This window comes from Elgaria multicarinata, chromosome 1 (assembly GCF_023053635.1).
Source record: "Elgaria multicarinata webbii isolate HBS135686 ecotype San Diego chromosome 1, rElgMul1.1.pri, whole genome shotgun sequence".
NCBI classification, from domain to species: domain Eukaryota; kingdom Metazoa; phylum Chordata; class Lepidosauria; order Squamata; family Anguidae; genus Elgaria; species Elgaria multicarinata.
The window spans coordinates 117,028,847-117,053,025 of record NC_086171.1 but is presented as its reverse complement, the minus strand read 5'-3'; the positions used below and the strand labels follow the sequence as shown (position 1 = coordinate 117,053,025).

At 39.3% G+C, this 24,179-nt stretch overlaps 1 protein-coding gene across 2 annotated transcripts in view; it reads right to left on the bottom strand.

Annotated features, from left to right (window-relative positions):
• CAMSAP2 (calmodulin regulated spectrin associated protein family member 2) overlaps window positions 1-24,179 on the bottom strand; it is a 90,939-nt gene that overhangs the window by 42,890 nt on the left and 23,870 nt on the right. For both annotated transcript variants that reach the window (XM_063135295.1, XM_063135303.1), the window contains exons 3-4: window positions 6,222-6,383; window positions 5,472-5,555 (exon numbers count right to left, since the gene is read on the bottom strand). In XM_063135295.1, coding sequence (XP_062991365.1) covers window positions 5,472-5,555; window positions 6,222-6,383 — 246 coding nt within the window. The remainder of the gene's footprint in view (window positions 1-5,471; window positions 5,556-6,221; window positions 6,384-24,179) is intronic.

Below are 24,179 nucleotides of genomic sequence, written 5' to 3'. Positions count from 1 at the left end.
AACCACTATACCGCTCTGGCTCTCCTAAATTTGACACTTGTTTTAACTTTGATTGGCTATACATCAGTTTGGACCCTTTAGTAACTCTTGCACCTGAAGCTTAGATAGGATCTATAGGCAAGAGTGACTAATTCAATCTTTGCTTGCTAGAATAGTTGTGGCCCTTCTTAGATAAGGATTGGGCTATCTCAATATACACCCTAGAAACTTGGAGCCTGGATTACTGCAACACATTCCACATACAGTGTCTCTGAAAAGTGTTTAGAAACTGTCAAGAGTGAAGTAGCAAGGCTCTTAACCAGTGCCCACCACAGTGACCAGAGCAGGGTATTCCAAACTGTGCAGAACTGGTTACTGGTTTGTTCCAAGCCCAGTTAAGAACTCTGGCTTTGACTTCATAGCTTTTCAAAGACTCAGCTCCTCTTTCTTCTTCCCTGGTTCCATTACGCCAGAAGATAGTTCAGTGAGGCCTTGCTCAGAGTTTCCTCACCATCTGAAGTGTGGCAAGAAGGCACCTGCGCTGAGGACTTCTTGGTGGTGTCATTCTAGAATTTCCTACCTAGGGGGATCTATCCCATTTATCTTTAGGAAGGCTCTCTGACACACTTGAACTTTTTTTGCTGGCTGCAGGTAATTTAGCTTCTTTTGAGTTTTATAATAACTTATTTTTTACACACATCTCGCTCTTTTTACTATTTATTCTAAAATGCTACAAGAAACCTTTGGGTTAGTCAGCAAGTTATTAAACGTTAGGAAAAAGACACTTAACTTGATTGTATTGTTGAAATAATTGCATGCGTCCTTTTCCCTATGGGAAGAAGGAATATAAGCGGACTACATAGACAGCAATTGCATTATAAACTAGGTTCGCACAAGATTTAATTTGGCTCTACCTCCCGCTTTGTCAGTCTTAAGCTCATTTGATATAACTCCTCCATGAAATTGATTTTAAGATGACAAACTATTTAAGCTTCCTTGATACTACCCTGAGACTTACACTGCTGTAACACAGCTGCTTGAAAGCCATAAACTTGCATATAAATTAGCATAACCTTTTACATGAATCAAAACTTTTATTATGACAAACTAGCAGTCTAGTAGCTAATGGCAACAACCAAACCAATAGCCTAAACAGGCTGCAGATGGAGCTTCTAATTTTAAAATGTAGGCGTATCTTCCATGATATGAAAGGTAAAATAAGAAATGCACAAAATAGACTTCTTTATATCCAGGCTATGATTAAAAAAAAGAGGACTCAAATTATGTGAAACTGAGAAAAAGTACTAAGTTTATCAGGGCTGTTGACATCATCTAGATTCAGAGTCAAGCAACCAAAAATCTGCCACCTCCAGCAAGTGGTACCAGCTGGCTCACCAGTTGTCAACACAGAACCAAGAGAGGCGTGCAGAGAGCAGAGGCATCAGCAATGGGGATCACTTGCTATCTCTCACTACTGCGAGATGTGTAGGGCATGGGCCCACCCTCTTTCTCTTTCCTCAGTAAACACAGGCCTGGTTCAGACAACATGCTAAACCATGCTGCTTAACCTTAATGCATTCCCTTAACTATTTTGTGGTTAAGCAGCATGGTTTAGTGTGTTGTCTGAACCAGGCCACAAACAGCTATATTCTAGTTCCATGATATCCTTCTCTTTGTCCATTTTAAGTGCTACATACGTTAAACAGGACTGGGCATAGATCAGGGTCTACTGGTAGGTCTCTGGGAGATTTGTAGTGGATTGGCAAGGATTTCTTACTCCCAATTGCTTAACAATAGCAACGAAATGTGCTGGTTTGCACATAATGACAACCCATTGGTTTAATAACTGATGTGTTGTTGGGGATGTTGTGTGCCTGCTTCTTCTGCTTTATAGCAGAAGCCATGACCAGCTCTTTTATAGGTTGTGGAGCATTATATGTGAACCTGGACTGGACCACTAGGTTGTTTACAGCTAACTCAACAACAAAGTCAGTAGTTAACTCAACAACAAACCACAGGCCAGTCATTGACTCTAGCTTAGCCTACCTCACAGGGTTGTTGTGAGGATAAAATTAAGAGGAGGAGGACCATGTAAGCCACCTTGGGTTCTTCGCAAGAGGAAAAAAGATGAGATATAAATGTAGTAACAAATAACTAAATAAAAAAATGAAAACATAGTTCCCAAAAGTGTGAGAGATGATAAAATGGGAGTGGCTCTTACCCACTGGGACTGTGCCCTGGGAAGCTCAAAAATCCAAAGGCAGGACTTCCTCCTTTCCTTCAGACTCTGAAGCAGGAATTTCAGGGGACTATGCAGCTGAGATTGCAAGACATGGGTTGACTGACACAGTAGAGACAAAAAGGGCCATGGGTATTTCCTTCACCAAATTATTTGGCAATTGTGAACAGCACATTGCTAGTGCAGACATATCTCTCTCCAACCATACTGACACAAATTAAAATATTATCCATAAATGGAATAATATTAGCATGCTCCAAATTACTGCATAAAAAATCTCTGTGGTTATTTTCACTCTGAGCAGAGAAGGAAAGAAAAATTACAACGCTGAGTGAAGGTTAAAGCCACAGCGTGGACCTCCAATCACAGCATCAGAGCAGTGGGGGTGGTGTGGGGGGATCTATGAACTGGTATGACTTAGCACATTAGTGTTCCTTAATCTGACCCAGTTCTGAGTCAGTTAATTACAATCTCCAGCGAGGCAAATAATTTAGTTCCCCAGTACACAATGAAAACAATCTGGGGGCAGGGGAAGGATAGGGCAAAAGGGAAGATCAAAGTCATCAGGAATGACAGCTGTAATTATGCGTCTATGTCAGCAACTTTAGGAAAACTGGTGCAGAAACACGGTTGTGATGGCTGCACAGCTGTGAATAGCACAACTTAGGAGATAGCAAGGAAGCAGAGGATGTGACATCTTTAGCCACGGACTTCAAGAAAAATAAAGCGGATGTCTAGATCCCAGCAGCACAGTATATTGTTTATTATTTAATTTATTTATTACATTTTTATACTCCCCATCAGCTGAATCTCTCTGGGCAGTGCACAATTAAAAACCATAAAATATAACAAGTATAACTTTAAAACATTAAAAAGTTAAAAAGGGAATATAAAACCAGCTGCATTAAAAACCAGGGAAACCCTGTGTAAAAAAGCTTTGTCTTCAGGAGGCGTTTAAAAGATGTTACGTTGTCTGGCTTCCCGTACAAGATTCTACTGGAGCAATAATAAAATCTTGTGGAATGCCCTGTCGAGGGAGGCTAGGTTCGCTCCCTCTCTATTGTCGTTCTGCCAGCAGGGAAAGATGACTGCATTCAAGCAGGGGTTTTGTGTATAAGCAGGTCTGTTGGGTTGGAGGCTGTTTATATACTGTTGTTGTGTTTTAATTGTTCTTAAATATGTTTAATGTATTTATTTTATTACAGTTTTTATCAAATTTTATTAGTAATTGTAAGCTGCCTTGAGCAGAGCCGGCCCTACCATTAGGCAGAGTGAGTCAGTTGCTACCACACCTTAGCGTCTGCTACCTGAGGCAAGGTATTAGAGGAGAGCCTTCGCCCCCTTAACTGCTCTCCTGCCTTCAGGTGTGGATGCTGTTCCATCACCAGTGCTGAAAAAAGCTTTAATTGTTAGTTTAGTCAGCTTTTGGACATGGGACAGGAAGGGGTGCCATCTTGTTCTTTGCCTCAGGCAGCAAAATATCTTGGGTCTGCCTTGGCCTTGATTGCCATTTTTATTAGAAAGGCAGGGTACGAGTCATATAAATAAATAATAATCTTAACAAAAAGAGAGTTAGACAGAGCATTGTCAAGTAAACGACAGGGTCTTGTGAAGGAGATATTCAAATAAAGTTTTTGGCATTTAAAATGGCTAAGGTCAGCTACTGTTTTTGGCATTTACAATGGCTGACGTTAACTCCACACTACGTCCATGTTGAGAGGATCATATCTTGGCTTAATCAGCCAAATTATGAATGAGCCTTTTGCTCACACATGCAGCCCCTCTGTGGCATGAGGAAACAAACAAGGAATACGTCGACCAACCATAGTTTCCCATTTCATCTGAACCACAGAACTTTAGTGATTAGGTTCAGAATAAGCCAAGACACTAGGATCTGAAGTTGGCTTAATATCCTGGCTTGTTCTGAAGCCAACAACCATAGTTTCCTGGTTCAGATAAAAGGGGAAAACTATGGTTAATTAGAGGCTTTCTGGTTGAATTGCAGCTCATGTGAAGGGAGGAGCAAAAAGTCAGGTGTGCAGGAAAAATACTTGTTCATATATTGGCTTATTAAGATGAGATATGCTTATCTAAAATCTTCCTATGTGTGTGTGTACACCAGTGTTTCCCACAGTAAATATGTAAAGTGTAGATTGGCATACATCTCTTCTTAAAATCTTAAGTACATGTGGTAGGGAGCTCTGACCCAACAAGGATGCTTGTTGTATAGACCTGGGTATTTAAAGACGATTTATTACATACACTTTTATTGTAAGGCACATGATTCAACAACCTGGAAGTCAATAGGAAGCCCATAAATGCAGTCAGGCTTAGGCACATCCCATACCTTGTGGTCTAGTGCTCTTTTGTGGCACTTATTTCTGGGACTAAAATGGTAGCTGTCTATACAATGGTGTGTTTGAATTTTTTAAAAAAATACAAGTGTCTTTTAAAATATCACACATCTAGTTTACCCACTGTTTTGGAGCTACGTTTTTATGGAGCTGTCGCTTCCCACAAATCTCTCCCCACATTGTCAGATTCCTTTTTGCTATCAAGGAAAATAGGAACATATTACTGAATTAAAAACAGATACTTCACTCTCCAGAGCTAAAAGAAGCTGCTACAAAGCCATGGCAATACATATTCACATGACCGTATCAGTATGAAGCTGCTGCTAGAAATCTACACCACACTCCAACCCCAGTAGCCTGTTTTGAGGGGACAGTATGTCGTCTATTGGCATATGACGATCTCTATGCTCACTGGCTTTTAGCAGTCATAGTTGGTATGTGCAAAGGGCAGTCACATGACACCTCAGTGTGCTCCATCCTGTCTGAAAATTGTTGCAGGTTGAATGTTTTTGTGGCAGGAGATTTACAGGCAGAATTGTGCAATTTAGCTCTTTAACTTATTCTTACTCTACATTCTGTTCTCGCTAAGATAACATCCTGAGCTGAATCCTTACCACACATAAAGCAAAGGGAGAGTTCACCTTGCCCTACGCTGTTTTCAATAGCGTTTGTGGCTACATTGTACCAAGAGTAAAATTCTCCAAGTGTTTCCCCTCATAACCTATCAGCAAAATAGAGCCAGGCACAACTCAAGAGGTATGAATGTTTAATGAAACTCTGGTCTTAAGGCTCAATTTGAGAACAATTTTACAATTCTCGACAAGCATACGTCAGCAAGAAAGGTCCTTAGTTGCAGTTGTTCTGAATGTGTTTTCTGCTAGTGTATTTCCTCTACATACCTTTTGACCTCCTGGAGTTTCTACAGTGTGATGCTCTTTCAGTTTTTGCTCCTGCTCCATGATGTCTTTTAAGTGTTCATTTACCTAAAATTACGAACGAAATAGCTTTAAATGAATGTTGTATTCTTTTTGAACTGAAAGCAACAGCCTGCTTTGTGAGGAACAGGGTTTTTTTTTTTTTTGTAAACATAATTTATGCAATATAATGTTGCTAGTTTTTACTAAAGCTTATACAACACATTACTCTCAACCTATTTTGAGGGAGTTTCTCCCCCACTCTTTTTTTTAAAAAAGTTTCAGCATTTACTTAGAGGAACAGTAGAGTTAAGTTCTAAAGCACTAAACTGCTTAAGCCCAGCACAGCTTAGAGAAGGACTCAACCCTTTCAGATCATTGAAGTCACTTACATCATCTAAAAAGATGCTATCTTTATTATACTGCCCTTGTACAATGCCAGAATATGGAAGGGCACAGACACGCATTCTCAATGTTTTGTTGTTGGATTGGAATCTGTGGGTTCTTTGTGGTTAACACGGCTGGGTTCAGACAACACAACAACACACAGTTCAATGACAATCCATACTCAACCGTTGAGTGTGAGTTATTATTGTGTTGTCTGAGCCCAGCCACTAACTCCACAGTCAAGCAAACTGATGTTAGTGATCTGCTGTAGTACTTGACTTCTATAACTACCTTAAAGAAACGAAGCACCCTATGTTAAATGAAGAGTGTATTTGTTGCAGAACCTACCTTATTTATCCAGAACATGACAGCATCTTCTATGTCATAGGGCAGGTCTGTAGCTTGGAAGAAGGAGGAATACTGCTGTACACATGCAATCACTTTTTCCACGCTGATCATTTCTACGGTATATGCCATCATCAGAGTATCAATCATAGCCAAATGAGCACTCTGCAAAGAGAAGTTGTCATAGGTATTTTGAAAACACAAGCCTACAAAAATTAAGCCTCCATTTTCTTTTTCTTAAGTAATTGTTAATCTGAAGGTGGTCATACACAGACATATAAAGACAAAACACATATTTTTCCGAAGTGCAAAACTAATGAATGATCTTAAAGAAGGTATTTTATCAACCAAGGCAGGAAGCAATAAAATCTCCCTTAAATAATTTAGCAAAGAGCATAAATCCCCTGCCTGGTTACCTATAGAAGGGGCTGGCTGGGAGCAGTAACACTTGGTACTTAATAAAATAGCAGTTTGAACATTCTAAAGTTCTTCGTAATCCTTACAAGATTGTGTTAAGAATTACATGTCAGTATAATTATTCTAATACTGCAGGCTCTGATATAAACCTACTATGTTTATAGAAATCAAGACATCTGAAATAGGGATGCCTTAGTTTACGGTTTAGCCTTTTAACCATCTGGGTGAAATTGGATTTGAAACTGGACAATGAGAGTTGTACGTATAATGAAACCATTGCCGTCTCCAGGTAAAATTCACAACTCTAATGATCCCTCTTGTACACAGCCTGCTGTGTATTTCCAGATACATAGTCGTTACAACTGCAGCACCGTGAATCCAAGTAAATATGCCGCCCTTTGCAACAAGCTATCTGAGATGACATAACATTTAAAATTCCATTAGCCACAGGATTAAAAAGTACTAAATCCAATAATAAAAGGCAAAACAGTAACAACAATCAACCTATTCAGGGTTTCTAAATGAGGACAAATGCAAGAGGAAGGGAGGGGGAGCGAGGATAAGCATGCTAGCCCCCTCCCCTTCCTGCATCTATCCATCATCCTATGCATGTGGAGAGTGACTTTCTGAGGCTCTTGTGTCCATGGAGGCTCTCCTAGTGAACTAGAATTTCAAATCCATGGAAGAGCCTCCATGAAGAGCTCTTCCCTTCAGAAAGCTACTCTCCACATGGAGGACAACAAAACTAGTGACAGAGGGATGGTAGAGCTAGTTTGTTCAGCCCCCTTTCCCTCCTTGCACATTTACTTAATCCATATTTAGAACACCTGAATAGGATTAATATAGCAGCAACAGGCCTGTTGGGATAAAAGTGTTCTCACTAGCTGGCAGAATGCCATTAGGTAGGCAAACTTTATGTAGTAATGAGCTTGATAATGTCCCCCCAAAATGGAGAAGACCCTGCTCCAAACCCTTACAGATCTTATTTAGGCAGAAGACTGAAAACATGGAACAAGGCCTATCCCCCAAGGCATCTGTCTTCAATTAATAGGATCCATAAGTGCGTCACATCAGGGGCAACACAACACTTGCTTCTCCCGCCCCATCTCAAAAGCCAGGAAGAGAGAGGGTATGTCCCCACATTAAAAAATAAACTAATTCTATATTAATTTAACTGTCATGATCTGCCCTGCTCCACCTTACAAATGTTGGGACTTGTTGTTTGATGCCAGTGCAAAGAATTCTGTTAGAAACCTGAACCTGACCCATAAATCATAGAGGTCATTAAGGAGAAAGAATGATTGTTAAAGCAGTATATAAACCACATATCTGGGATGTTTTCCAATCTGAATTCTAATAAGGAACAGTACTACTTTAAAAATGCAAAGTGACACAGATGTAAGGTAAGAATTCCTTAATGGTTCCTCCCCTACCCACCCCCTTGACTCTCTTATCACCTTCCTCACTCACTACTTCAGGAGTCAGTTTCTACAGAATCTTGAGTCAGGATCTCTATAGCCTACAGTGTAGTTTCCTGTGATTTGCTCCTCCCTTCCTTCCCACTGCCCCCTGATTTCTTCCAATGCTGGGAGCAGTCGCGTTCGCTGTCTTGGTCCTGCTGGCGTTATAGGGCACTGGACTGAACAAACTTTGTCTGAAATTCTATACTGAACCTGCGTTTTTATGCAAGCATATGACAAAATCATTTTATCCTTTCATCACTAAAGAAGGGTGTGATCTCCCTTTTTTTTTTTTTTTGCTATGTGTGCACTGCTATACTGCTTTTTTTTAATAGGAGACAGCAATACGAAATAATTCCTATCATTATGAAACATGTGGGGTGACAAAGCAAGAGCAAAACATGGAAGGCAAGTCTTCTCCCTCTGCTCAATACTTCCACCATGAATTATTGCAAGTTTCCACTTCTAAATATTGAACTGAAGGTTGTTGTTGTTTTGATGCAAAACTGCAATTGGAACTTTTGTAGTTAAACTTGACTTTATCAAATAATCTCTAAAACCTCCTGTAATTATTGCTTGTTTTGTGTGAATTCTAGAAACTTCAACCATGCTGAAGATTTGGGTCTGCTTGGTAAGAAGCTTATTGGGTTTTGAAGTACAATTATTCTCAAGCACCATGGCTAATGCTTCCTCTATTTGCCTCATGCTATTTGGGAATTAGATGGATTTGCACAGAAGAATCTTGCTTAAATAGTTCAAACATTATTCTGAAAACATTCATTTGTCCAGTACACACGGTAATGGTAATTAATTTATATTAAATGGTATTAACGTATTTGTTTTGAAGGTTCAACTGCAAAACAACATGATATTCATCTAACGGCAGTCCAAGTTCAACTGCACAGAAGAGGGATCACCGAACATAAGAAATGATTTCCAGTTAACCTCTAACCAGTTTTTTAAGGGAGGGTGCAGCCCTAGTGGTGCCGGGTGGGAAATGTAAGCCCTTGACATGCTGCTCTACTTGAAGGGCAGTCCAGTCCAAATCGGGTTTCAAAATAAAGAACTAGAAGAAGGGAGTGCAGGGACTTTGAAGTTGCCCATCAGCAGTTAGCACCTGGGCAGCAGACTGAGATGACTAGTTTACTGAGTGGACAACATACCCCATGATTCACCTTCTGCCTTGCCTCACTGACTGCACCCAAGTTAAGAAGAAAAATATATATGAGTATAAATATTCCTAAAGGCTAGATGTTTAAAGTCACCGGTTACTTACTTTCCTGAGAATTCAGGATTTAAAAGATTCACTCCTGCTATTTTCCTAGATGTTGTGGGATTTTTACTAGATAACAAAATGGCTTGTAAGAAGAAGAAAAAGAAGAAAAATACATGTCGAGGAAACCTCACAGGACTTGTCTATCTCACATTTCTACAAAGTCCTCCTTTGCAGAGGGAAGCAAAGGAACAAAATAAGGTGGGTGCAAAGTGAACACTAAAAAAATACTTATTTGTCCTGTTCAATAATCCACATTTGCAAACCTGGATAAAGACAGCCAAAAGTTATGTGGAACCTCAACAACAGTTTACTATAAACATAGAGAATTTGAGGTGCAGAAAAGCCTTAGATATGTACACATTAAATTATCTCTATGTGCAAGTGAGAGAGCTGTATGGATAAATGCCTATGCTTGCATTTTCTTTCATAAGATTGCGTTAAGGCAACATTTGTTCTTGAAGGTCAAGCTCAAGATAAGGCGAAAGAAATTGAGAAGTTTGGATAATGCTGCAGCTGATATCAGATGTGTGCCAATTACCTTTCACAACTGCAAAAGAGACAGGGCAGCAACGCAGCACGAGGTAGGCTGCCCTCAAGTTTTTTACTGACTGAGGCAGGGAATCTTTGCACAACAGAGGGGCTTACTTCTGAAATGAGGTCAGTTGGGACCATGGCAGGTGGTAGAAAAACAGAGTTAGAATTTTAGAATTTTATTCCCTAGCTACATTGCTGTGCCAGGTTCATGCAACTTGCTTCTTTCCAATTGTGCCTTATTTGAGTAAATAAGAGTGCTAGATTTTAACCATCTTCAAAAGAATACAGGTCTCTCAATTATGAGGTCAATTTTTTTAAAAAATAAATAAATAAATATATATCTTAGTCCACTTTTATTCAACATTAAGTTGCTCTCCTGGAATTTTAATTTTTTCTTCATTTCTAAAAAAGTACTGCACTTTGGTTTATGCGATAAACGCAACTACACATGTATTTTGCATTGCATTGCATTATTTCTAAATATCTTAAAATCATGTGTATAAGTATTCAGATTAAACATTTTGAAACAAGGGTATGCAGAATCTTTTGTCTCTTCACAGAAAGCATAGAGTTTACTTTTATCTCTCTTCCCAGAATTAAATGCACTTAAGCCCACCTGTGTCAATGAACTCAAACATTCTTCACTCTTCATTCATATTTCTACAGTCTGCTATAACAAGCTTACAACAATACAATATCATCAATGAAGAGTTGGAACAGTTAGTAATTATCAAGTCAAATGTTGGACTATGGCCCTTAGCTCCAACTTTCTTAAATAAAGAAGTCATGGCTTATAATATCTGTAATCCTTCTATTACATCAGTGCAATGTTAGGTTCATACTATTTGCATATAATGTTATAAGTATGAGAAATAAGAATTGTGGACTTGCTTTTTTAGAACTTCATTTTGTAACATCATCTCTCGGATTTGCCAGAATTCAATTCTGGGTAGTTGCACAGCAGATTTATTTCCGGCTAGAAGGTGACTATGAGGACCAAACCAGATGGACCACAACCACAAATATTATATTCACCTATCTTCCCTGTTCACATGTTTTTTGCATGGAATCAAACATTCAAGGTTAGGGGGAGCCAAAAGGCTCCCGCTTTAATTTACTATACTCCATTGCAGCCCAGCTCACTTCTAGTAACAAACCTGGATTGAGGAGAAAATAGCTTGCAGCAACAGATCAGAGCAAGGTGAAGAGTGAGGCAACGTAACATTTAGCTCCCCTCACCCATGAGCCCCATTTCATGTAAAGAAAAGAAAGAACCATCCTCAGCTATGTATGTGAATACATTAATAAATATATGTGGCTATTCCACCATGTCTGGCTTGTCCTTAAATCTGGTACCAGAAGGTGGTTCATAGTGCAGGCAAGGAGAAGAGAGAATGGGGAGGGGTCAGAGAGAGGCTTGCCTAAGTTCAGTGCTGGGGAAGTTTTGAACTGAGGGGATGGGCAACCTGGCTCATAAGTGCTGCACTTAACCACTATGACACAAGGGCTCATCGAGCAAAATATGAAAACAAACCATTAGATGTTGTTTCTTCCTTCTTCTGTATCCTAGTGACTCTTATTCACTGGTTAATTTGTAAGCAAGGCTAATAATATGAGAACAGTGGTTCTGATACGGCAAGACTGGGAAACCTCTATAGTGTGGGTTTAATCTGGCCTGTGGAGGTTTCCCATTTGGCCCCTAGAGCCTCCTTAGATTCCTCCAGAAGGTGGAGCCTGGCCTTCACTCCAATCTATGATCAGAGGAACAGTCGGGAACTCTCCCACGTTGCAGCTTCTCCCATTGGGGATGAAAGGGTACAGGTGAAGCATCAATAGCTGAGACAGATTCACCTACACTGTGCCTTCTCCCACTGGGGAAGTCTGGCTTGTTGGGTGAAAGACAAGCCATAATGCCCAGTTTAGACATAATACTAACATTACCCAAGAGTGTCCCTGACTTGTTTAGCTGTTATCGCTGGCAGAAGGAACCAGACAGGAGCAAAAGAGCTGCCTGTGTTGCCATTATGTGTGGCCCAGACTAATGAGATCATGGCAGTGGTTAAATTGAACCCATAATTATCAAGCTCACAATCCTAGCCACAGATCCCTCAAAGTGTTTATAAGGTGGGTGGGGAGAGCTCAAGGCAAGGCAATACTGAATTAAAAAAAATTAATTCCCTTACATGTGCCCTGCTCTCCTCTACATCAATACTACCCCCTTTGTACATACCCTGTTCATATAAGACACAGGGTGGAAATGGCACAGTTATCAAGGAAGTGCAACACTTTGCAGAAGGAAATGAGCAGGCCTCATACAAGCATGGTTGTGGGTTGTTTGAGGATGCCCAAAGAGTGACCAAAGTGCCTGCTCCCATGCATTAAATCATGCCACACACAATCTCTTGTTGGGTCCTACGCCACATTGATATATGCTAATTAGTGGGGGTGTAGAAAAATCTCTTGCAGGTAGTGTTGGTCTTGCTGCTATGCCCACTTAGCAATACCCCTTCCATCTTTGGTAAGGTTCTCTTCAAGAGAGACATTTTAACCTAATTTATTGGGAGGGTTGGATCAAGATTTGCACTGAACAAAGCTCCACAAAAGACACTCCTACAAGTGGAAAAGGGAATTTGATTTTTGACAATTCTCACCTCCCCTTACAGTCCTCTATGCCCCCCTCCCAAATTGGAGGAACCTCTACAATAGTGTGGAAGGTGGGTCTGGGAGCTGAGGAGTAGAGGAAAATATAGTGAAAATTTCCCCCACCACCTCCTGCCACAACAGGAGTCTCCCATTCACAAAGCAGGGTCCTCCACCGGATCCAATTCACTTTTTTAAATTGAAAAAACCCTTTCATTCATCAAACAGCCAGTCTGGATCTAACCCATTATGAATACAATTTCAAATTGGAGAGAAAATGGTGCCATGTCTTGCTCAAGCTACAGGGAAAATTATGTCAAGAAAAAGGCAAACTTTTTCCAACTTATAAAGCTTAGGATGAAACTTTCTTTCCATTTCTAAATTTTATGCTGTGAGACTATAGCTGATGATACCAGTTCATTTTTACCACTGATTTGGATTAGAATGATGTGGTGTAAATCAGTAGATAAAATTTCTGTGTCATGGGAATCTGGTTTAAGACATAGATTATCCCAACTTGGGATAGGGTAGTGTTGGATTATCTTCAAGGTTTCTTTAATGGGTTTGGACGACACGATAACTAACGGTGGGTTAAACAGTCAATGGTGGGTTGAATAGTCAATGGGTTTTTGGTGTTTTTTTAAAAGTTTCCTATCACACAACAAGCTTTTGGCCATTTCTATTTGGTTTTTTAAGGCTCCACAAAGAGAAGGAAAATACAGCCGCACACTCCTTCAATTTCTCTTCCCCAGTGATGAACAGAAACAATTGGATATTTCTTCTCCATTAATCAATAGTATCTTACAATTTATTTTGTGAACCATTGCCTGTATCACAACAGAGATAGAGACCTCAGTGTTACTGCATCTTTTTACAATTTCATGGGTATCTGAAGGGTATGCAGACATCCAAACAGTGGTAAGAATGTTTCTGCACAGTTGAATGGTTTATGATACTATAGGAAGGGATTAAGATGCAAATTTAGTATGCTGGAATGCCCAGTTGCATGTTAACCATAACCCAAATAGAGAAAACACACATTCTCTTTATTGTTTTCGTATATGAGAATGCAGCAAATACAGTCTACTTTGTAATTAAAAAACCCCAAATATTTGCACCCTTGATGGTTACCTACAGTGTTCTAATGATATTGCAAAAATATCTGTTATACATACATCACTAACATATACCAGAGGGATCACTAAAGTAATTATTTCCAAAAAATTGGCAGGCTTGCTTTTCACCTTGGAAGCCTATCACCATGGAAACCAAATGGTTCTTGCATAACATTACTCATGGCGTCTGCAGTTTTTTGTGATACAGGGGAAAAACATATTCAACCTTTATTTTGGGGACTATATGGACTTTGGTCAAATGATGTAATCTGTGACTAAGACTCAGCTTAAAGTAATCAAGTCACTGTTTATTAAAAGTGGCATTGAGTTTCCTTAAAAGAGAGAGAGAAAGAAAGAGGAATTAAGTGTCAATATTAAAAGGCAACATTGTTCTGTGTTTTTTTTAAAAAAAAAAACAAATTTTGTTTTGAGATCAGGCAGTCTACAATTGAATTCCAAACCTAAAATACATCATAAAACAGCAATATTTCTATAGAAATGCACAAAGTCATCTTTTTCCCCCTTTTATTTTTATAGAGTTGACAACACATATCCTATACTAGAGGGTGGTTTCTTACTTTACTAGAAGCCAAAACAATCCAGGATGTTGCTGATAGTCCACAGTAATAAAGTTGGGCCATGGAAACTTATGTTTAAATAAGCCATGAAGCTTGATTGGTTGCCTTGAGCAAGACTTTTGCGGCAGTTAACCTGTCTCATAGGAATGTTGTGAGGATAAATTGGATAACCCCGTGTATGCTGAACTGAACTCCACAGAGGAAAGGTGGGATGTAAATGAACCCAAATACCCATAACCCAGAGCCTTCCCCAACCTGGTGCCCTCCAGATGTGTTAGATTGGAATTTCCATCATTCTCAGGCAGCCATTAAGCACTGCAGTTTTCAAGAACACCAGGGCACAAAGCTGTATCACTGGAGTGAAATATTTACTATTTTGTGGATGACATCATTGTTCAATGAATTATGTTATGTGGATGCAAAATCTATTTTCTTTTTATTTGTATGAAATATATTGCTTTTGTACAAAGTATGTGTGGTGCAATATGCATGCAACAGCTCATTTGTGCTCTATCCAATCCACAGATACTGACATAAAAAATAACATTCCTTTTATTCAAACAAAATATTTACATTCACACTCACACATACACACACACAAACAATAAAGTAACTCCATGGCTCCAACCCTATCTAATTTAAAGCCAACATAAAACTTTAATTGTAATCCTGGCTCCCTCAGAAACACGCAATGAGGAATGAAATCATGGGATTGTTCCTCTCATTAGAATAATAAGACTTGTAAACATCTGTTTCCTCAATGTATTCGTACATACAAGTAATATCACGTTCCCATGCTTCTGCCATCAAGCTATTTTGGAAAAATCAGGCTTTGAAATTTAGCATCAATTTAAAAAAATCATACTTCCAAACAAAAGATTATGTCTTAGCCTGGATTTCCTCAGTTTTGGGTGTGAGAGAATAAATGTGTCTGTATGTATGCACATGCACACACATACACTGTTAACTTTCTAGTTGGAGTCGAAAATTAGAATTTTCAAATATGTGAAAACTATAAACATAGGCCTTATTTTTTTCAATGCTTCTATTCAAAAAGAGGTCATACAGAACAGTGTTCACTTTTGTTTTTGTAAAGCCAGGAAATACTATTTTTAGTACAGAAGGCCAGGCACACATTGCAGATTTATATCTCTTTGTTCTTTGGAACATTTATTTTAAATGAATTCAGATTGCTTTCTTTTAATTTAAAGCTAATTTTGAAACAATCCTCCATTGCAAAGCTATTTTCGCTATCATTATAATATTCTGTGTTGCTTCCTTCCTAGTAATGCCATGTTTAGAATGAGCACAAGCTCAATGCTTTCCAAGAAGGCACAAGAGCAACCATGCCATGGAATTTATCGTTTATAATAGGTTTTGGAGGGGCACCATCCAGTTGGAAGTGATGAGATGCAGTCTGTCAGAATCTGCTCTTTACAAGGACCCAAGTTAGGAGTCTCAGCAGGACATTTCCCAGGCTCCTACTTAAAACAATGCATTAGCAGCATGAGAGAAATGGAGATAGACAGGGGGGAAATATACTTATCACATTAAAACTGGAGTCCCCTTTGGTCATTACTGTAATACAAACCCTTCAGAGCGATAAGCCGCCAAATAACAGATTTACTAGAAAGCTGACCTGCACATTTCCATCTAGTGAATAAGGGGCCATGACAGGCTGGCAAAGCAACGACAGCTAGACAAAAGCGAAAGCCTAGTGACAGTTCATGCACAGAAGGCGGAGATGGGAAAGCATTATTTCATCAATATGTCTTGCCACTTTAAATGGTAATTAAATATAATCCACAATGAAGGACTTCTTGGCAAGCAGAAAGTTAATGTTGTTGTTGCTTTAAAGAAGCTTTGTTTGGGGAATGCTTTTAAACAAAACGAAACAGGAGCAAGACAGTTACTAGAGACTACAGGGATCTCTGCTCACTCCTGAACTCGGTTGTTTATTCCTATTCATAATCTGAACAGGAGGAGGAAAAACATCCGTTTTACATTAAAATTAACCCTTAATATATTTCAAGAAACTAGAAGAGCTTCTGTTCTGTTTACTCTCTTCTAGGGTTCCCAGTTGATCATGAAATTCATTGGTTGACTTTGGGAGAGTCACTGACTCTCAGCCTAACCTTCTTCATAGGGTTGTTGTGAGGATGAAATGGAGCTAAGGAGGACCATGTAGGCTACCTTGTGTTTGTTGCATGAGGGTAAAAAAGATGTGATATAAATGTAATAAATAAATAAACAAGCACAGTAGTAGTGGAGTCAGACCCTTGGTCCATGTAGTCCAATACCACTGAATCTTCTAGCAAAGATGTTGTAGAGCGGAAACAACCCAGAGTTTTAGCCTAACAACAACCCATGAGTTAAACTCTGGGTTGTTTCCCCCTCAACAACCCATAGTGCTGGGTTCACACATCACAATAAACAATCCAGGAACAGGGCATTTTTGGGTTGTTTACAAAAACGAAAAAGAAATGGCAGTGCACTTACTCACTTCCAACAACCCATGGGTTGACATTAGGTGTGAACCAGGTCACTATAATGCAGCTTTGTATGTTCTACAGAAGTCCCAGGTTTGGTAGTTCAGCAAATGAGTTTATGGTTTTACCATTATTGCCTCACCCCAAAAGTATAACTCCGCACACTTGCTGACAGTGATTAAGAATAAAATCATTCACTAACAGAGATGCTTAGGAAAACAAGTCGGAAACTACTATCTACTTAAGACACTTGTCCCAACTAATATAGTTTTAATGTTAACGAGTCCTTTTAAAATTGGTTTTGTGTGATTCATAATATTTTACATAATGTTTAATTCGAACTTCTATAATTCAACTGTCTGACAATACATGTTTGATATAGAAGTCATTTTTAACAATTTAATTCAAGCTTTAAAGTAGTGATGGAGTTGAGATGGAGAGAAAACTGATGTCTTAGTTGGAAAATAAAAGTCTGACAAAATTTTCATTGGTGCATGCCCTCAGCAAAACACTTGGAAACTATTGCTCTATATAATAATTACAGTATGCACTGAACTGTAGCTAACAGAGTTCCACTTATATACAGGGTTCAGTGCTTACTGATCATTAATTAGGCCACAGTAAACATAAAGGTCAATTGTTCAGAAGTTATTTTAACCTAAATCTTTAATCTGCTGTGCATAACCATTTCCTGATTTCAAAGCTGCAGAACCAAGTTTAGGCCACCACGTTCATATTCATTAAGAATTCATGAATTCAAAGAATCCCCATACCAAATATATATACCCCATATACAGCATTAAGCACCAGTATACAATAGAAATCAAAGGACATGAGCTATGAACTAGTAGACAATCCCTGCCCTCACCCCAACTTCTGCAACCTCCAACATGTGCCAGGAGAAGGAGAATAGCAGTATCCTTTCCTTTTTTTAAAAAAACCCCCACTAACCACAGTTTGTCGTTACTTCCAAAAAAGGAACTGCGGTGAATTTAAATGATGGTTTATTCAAATAAGCCAGGACCAGAACACACAACTGAATCAAATTGTTTTACTAACGCTGCTATCCTATACACACTTAACCTGGGAGCAGTGATGTGGGACCAAAATTTTTCCAGAGCTTTACTTTTCTTCAGAAAATTCTCCGATTTTTAAGTTCATTGCAAATACAATACAAAGCAAGCTTGGCAGTTTCAAACTTGTAATTGTTGGCTGATTCATACGTAACAACAGCCCATGGGTTAAGCAATATATATATATATATATATATATATATATATATATATATTTCAAGAGTTGTATTATCATCGCTTAATAACGGAGACCAAATCCTGAGACTGAATATTCTTGCTATGAAGTGAAAAAAGACCTTTTGAAATAGGTTAGCAGTATAATTTAAGAACTGATACAAAACTCCCCACAGGACTAGGAATTTATCCACATTTAGGATGTTTAAATGTACCTGGAAGAAACTGAAATGCACAAAGATATCTGTGCCCTGATAGTTATTCACTGTGGCTGTCTATTCCACTGTCCTAGTTTGATTAGTAATCTAGAATAAAGTTACATGAAGCAATTCAATCTGTGTTCAGGAAAACAAACATCAGGTATAGCACTTGCAAATACACAAGAATACTGTAAAGCAGAGAACACCAGTAAGGACATACCCTTCCAGTGTTACTTATCAGTAGGTGCTTTATTGATTGGAGCCACATAGACTGAACAGACTGGTAAAAGCTTAGTGGGAAGTTCCATTTATTTTCTATATATAAACCTGCCCAATTCCAACGAAGAAGCAAAAGAAGAAAGAAAGCACTTATGTTTAAAGTATGGCCTGTTTTTTAAACATTTCTTGCTTTTCAGGGGGAAAATGCATTTGCATCCTCCTAATAAACCTAGCTTGGCCTAATTATGGTGAAACTGGGGTATCCTCAGGTGTAACAAATCAAAAGATCGGGATAAGGGTCTAACTTAGAGCCAGGGCTGGTGCTACCATTAGGCCAACTAGGCAGCCACCTAGGGTGCAGACCTCAGAGGGGTGCAATAGTGCCCTTTAAGGGTCACAGTTTTATACAAATTAGCTGTTTTAAGAAAAAAACATAATAAAAGGAAAATATAACAGTTCAGAACCTCTTCTTGAACAGCTGAATCGAAGTTGGCAATTTGTGTGTGTGTGTGTGTGTGTGTGTGTGCAAGTAGCTCGCCTTGCCTAGGGCGCAAAATAGTCTGGCACCGGGCCTACTTGGAGCTCATGAAGTCCAACTGATGAAAGGAATATTTCTGAGAAAGATGGCATAATGAGAACAATTTATCATTAATTTATTACATTCATATCCTGTCTTTCCTTCAAGGATGTCAAGGCAAGTACATGATTCTCCATACAACAACCCTGTGAGGTGGCTTAGACAGAGAATGTGACTGGCCCAAAGACAATCAACAGCTTCATGGCTGAGTGGGGATTTGTACCTGGATCTCCTCGGTCCTATTCTGACTCTACAGCACAATGATATACGTTGCCCAGGGATGTATGTACGTCTTTAAAAAAGAAGCTACAATTCTATATTCATGCAATCGAAAGAAAAATAAATTCTGCAGTCTGTCCAAATTATTCAAATTGAATCACCAACATGCTGTCTCTTATTTTTTCAGTCAAGGAGAAAGGCAAGTAGCAATGATGAGTACTGAAATATTATTCAGCTTCTGCTGTTTCAGCACACAACGCTCACTTATTTTCAAACATATTTTTTAAAAGTCAAGTCTAAGAAAGCATTCAATACAATGCACTGTGCTTGTTCTGCTCTCCTGCATAACTGTGGTACACACAGGTCCTTCAGATGGTAGTGGCTTCAGATTTTGAGGGCCCCAATGGCAAGACATCCTCCCTCAGTGAGTCTACCTTCTCACTATTGTCATTATCTGCAGTTGCTCCTCATCCTCTTTCACATCATTGCCATCACTTGCTTGTTTGAGAAGCAGAGAACCAGTGAGCAAGTAGGCAGTGGCATCTTCTGCCAGTTCTTCTCATGATCACTGTTGTCTGGGAGGAAATTGAACAAGCAGGTTGCAATGATGAATTATAGAATAGTAGAGTTGGAAGGGGCCTATAAGGCCATTGAGTCTAACCCACCGCTCAATGCAGGAATCCACCTTAAAGCATCCTTGACAGATGGCTGTCCAGCTGCCTCTTGAATGCCTCTAGTGTGAGAGACCCCATGACCTCCCTAGGTAACTGGTTCCATTGTTGTACTGCTCTTACAGTCAGGACGTTTTTCCTGATGTCCAGCTGGAATCTGACTTCCTGTAACTTGAGCCCGTTATTCCATGTCCAGCACTCTGGGATGATCGAGAAGAGATCCTGGCCCTCCTCTGTGTGACAACCTTTTAAGTATTTGAAGAGTGCTATCATGTCTCCCCTCAATCTTCTCTTCTCCAGCCTAAACATGCCGTTGTTTCAGTCTCTCTTCATAGGGTTTTGTTTCCAGACCCCTGAACATCCTGGTTGCTCTCCTCTTGCCACATTCCAGCTTGTCTGCATCCTTCTTGAAGTGTGGTGCCCAGAACTAGAAGCAATACTCAAGACTCATCATTTGGTCCCTGGTAGAATGTAAGCTCCTGACAGGCACCCAACCATGCCTACCCTCGATGCCAACCTGCTTCCAAACCATCTCTGCCTAGAAGTCAGCCCCTTCCCCCCTTGTTTAAGGAAGAAGGGTTGTAAGTCATCTCACTCATCTCTCCATACCTCCCCTGCTCATACCTGGAACAGGTCCTCCTACACCTTTTAAAAGGGCATTTTAAACAGTACCCAAATTCAGCATCTTCTTCCCAAAGCAAGCTGAAAATGGCAAAATAGAGGGAGATTTCTTCACCACCACCTCTAACTGGGCTTTTCCTGCTTCAGACTTGGGGGAAAATGACTTAGTAAAGAGAGGAAAGCCAGAGAAAAGATAAGAGGGATGGCCTCAAAGCTGGACGATTGGAAAGGATCAGATACACGATGAAGCATTGCACTGCAGAAAGATGCCCCATGCCCAAATATTCCTCACACATTAACCTACACATTAACCTACCTTTTTATTCTCCCAACATTTTAACAATCTATAAATTTTAAATAACATGGTTTTAAAATTGTAATTTTGCATTGCTGCTGTTTTTATCTGGTTGAGCTTTTATATTGTATTTTATATTATGGTTTTATACTGTTGTTTTATACTTTGAATGGTTTTAATTTTTGTGAACCGCCCAGAGAGCTCCGGCTATTGGGCGGTATAGAAATGTAATAAATAAATAAATAAATAAATACAACACAGAGAAGATGGCAGTCTATAAAAGTCATCCAGGTGACAATGTGCCAGTTTGTACAACAAGTTAGTACAGCAAAATAAACCCCGATGGTGCAAAGCTAATATTCTGTAAAGAAGAAAGCTGGAATCTGTGTCCTAGGGAAATTCTCTAACATCCTAGAGGCAGCCATTCCGTCTTTCCTTATGGGAATTCTTTCTTAATATATTTGTACCAGACCAACACATCCCTTGCAATATAGCTTCGGTATAACTAATCTATGACTTTTCAACCTCAGGGCAAAGAAAATGTAATTTTCTAACGGTTCAGCAATTGCTGGGATATCCAATCAAAAGCTATCATGCAATACCCATTCATAAGTTAATTGGGCCTGGAATACTATTTCCCCTTCTAGAAACATAAAAAAGGCAAAAGACTCACTGCACTGGTTTATTTATTGACTGTCTCTACCATACCAGAATGTTGACGTGACAACTTTACTCCTCTCTAATTCCTACCAGTGCATCCTTCTCAGGCTGGGAAATGGCACCCTCCCGGTGCTAAGCCTTCGAGATGGAAGCACAGGCAACTCCCTCCTTTCTCTAGACCCTGCCTACAGGGTACTTTGTTTCACAGACCAAGGAAGAAGACATGGAGGTAAAATTAGAGACCAGGGAGGAGATTGAGTGCTGATGGATAAACATGACATATTAGCATTCAATTTGCTGGTATGCTATAGATCCAACATGGTGCCCTCCAGATGCTTTGGACTTCAACTCCCATCAGCCCCAGCCAGCATGACCAATGATCAGGAATGCTGAGAGTTATCATCCAAAACATCTGGGAGGCTCCAACTTGGGGAAAGCTACTACAGACAGACATTAACATAAACAAACACAGAGTTCACAGCATATTCACAGATCCATGAGCTTTCTACACATTACAGTATCCTCAGGCTAATTGTCTACTACTATATCAGCATCATAATGTTATTCATTTGTTCATTCATTCAATTTGTTTGCTGTCACCCTGCAACAATCTTTCCGTGGATGATGTAGAAAATAAAATAAAGCAAATAAAAAAATTATTAAATCCACACACATTAATAAATAAATAGCAACACAAGATTAAAACAATCAATCAGTAAAATAACTAATAGTTAAAACAAAGCAGAGGCTAAAGTCATGTCAGCCACACTGTAATAAAAAGACCTTAAAAATTCTATAAAGTTAAGAACATGTTTTCCCACAGATACACACACGCACACAACATGATAGCAAAATATACAGTTTTTTAAAAGCATGTGAAAATAAAAAGGTGTTTGCCTGTGCAAGGAAGAAATTAAAGGAGGCACCAGGCAGACCTCTCTGGGGAGAGTATTCCATAATTGGGGGGCTACTGCTGAGAAACGCTTATAAGTTTTGTAGAGCGCAGTCACACAACTTTTTACATGGCAACAGCAATTTACTATATCAAGTTCAGTGGCAAAAGTTCATGTTTAAAGTGACAGCACCAGAGGGGATAGAGGAATTTGGACTAAGGAGAAACATGATCAGACCAGATCAAGGAAGAGGATTGCTCTTCCAATGAATCTAAAGGGGTCTGTATGCCTAAGGAACCACATAAAGAGAATGCCACTGAAAGTTTACAGTGTCACATCAAGAGCTGTGGCCACAAAGATTTCAACATGTCCTTCTTTAAATGGGGATTTAGGATGTTTCCATTAAGCTGCTTCGAAATGCATGCCAGTTCGCAGTCAGACTACCTGTGAAAACTTGCATTTGTGGTGGGGCAGCAAAGACATCCCCTACACACCCCATCAACCCAACTGAGATAATACATGGTTCACCCAAATAACTTCAACAGGAGCCTGGTGGGCCCCTTTTCAATGAAAAACTGCTTCAAGAGGGATCAGTTTGGAGTGGAGGTGGCAAGAGCACTACTTAACCCCTTTCTCTTCCACTTCTCTGCTTCCCGTCATGCCCTCTCAAAGCATCTTTTCATGCAAACACTACACATACTTGTATATATTTTATTATTTATTTAGAATATTTATATACCGCTCCCCATTGAAAAATTTCGGAGCGGTGAACAAGATAAAATGAAAATAAAAACAGAATAAAACAGTTAAAACAAAATTTTAAAGACGCAAAAACAGATTCAAGGCTGCATATTAAGGAAAGGCTTCTTGGAATAAAGATGTTTTCTGGAGGCGCCGAAAAGAGTACAAGGTTGGATCCTGCCTGACCTTCAGAGGCAGGGAATTCCACAGGAGGGTGCCACCACGCTGAAGGCTCTTCCCCTGGTGGATTCCAATCGGAGGATGGATCTATGTGGAACCACCAGGAGCAGGCCCTCGGATATAGTCAGTATGTATGTTCATCCATATGCATGCACATCCAATCCATATGATCCTTCCTTTCCAAGAAAGGTCAGAGAATTTGGCTATATACAGAAGTGTTTTATTTAACCTCACACACAAGCTGGGAGACACACATGTGCTCTCTTCCCCACTCTACATACAAAATGCCTAACCAATGGCTTGAACTAAGTAGAATCAAAAAGCTACCATACAAGTGGATATATAAAGCATAGTAGCAGATAAATGGAATTTATTATTCTATTCCTAGGGCCAAGTTATGGCAGAAACTGGATAGTCTGGTTTATAAAATACTGTTCTGCCTTATTAGATCCTGCATAGTAATAGTCTTTTTCAAATTATGTAGTAATCAGGGGCAGCTTAATGAAACCATTCCTATATCTAGGAGTGCCAGGCAAGGTTGTCCTGTTGCTCCTAATTTGTTGTTAAATTGTTTAGAAAATGGTTTAGGTGATTCTGATGGGCATTTGCCAAAACTTGGAGACAGGAAAATTTGTATGCAGTCGTTCTCTCGCACTCTAGACCTGGGCTTAGATATTTGTTAATTACATTTTCTTATTGTAAGTGTAATGGGTTAAAGATTAATTATGGAGAATCAAAGATTTTAGTAACTGAAAAGAAGTTTATTCAGAGGGCTTTTGGATGACCAAATTACAGAAGAGGTTAAAAGTTTTCAACATCTGGGGGCTGTGTTCCATCATTCCATCCCATCGCCCACACAAAGATCTTTTGCTTTTCTGAAAGTTCAAGTCAGACTGTATTATTGTGCTTTTTCCTACACGAAAGGTGAT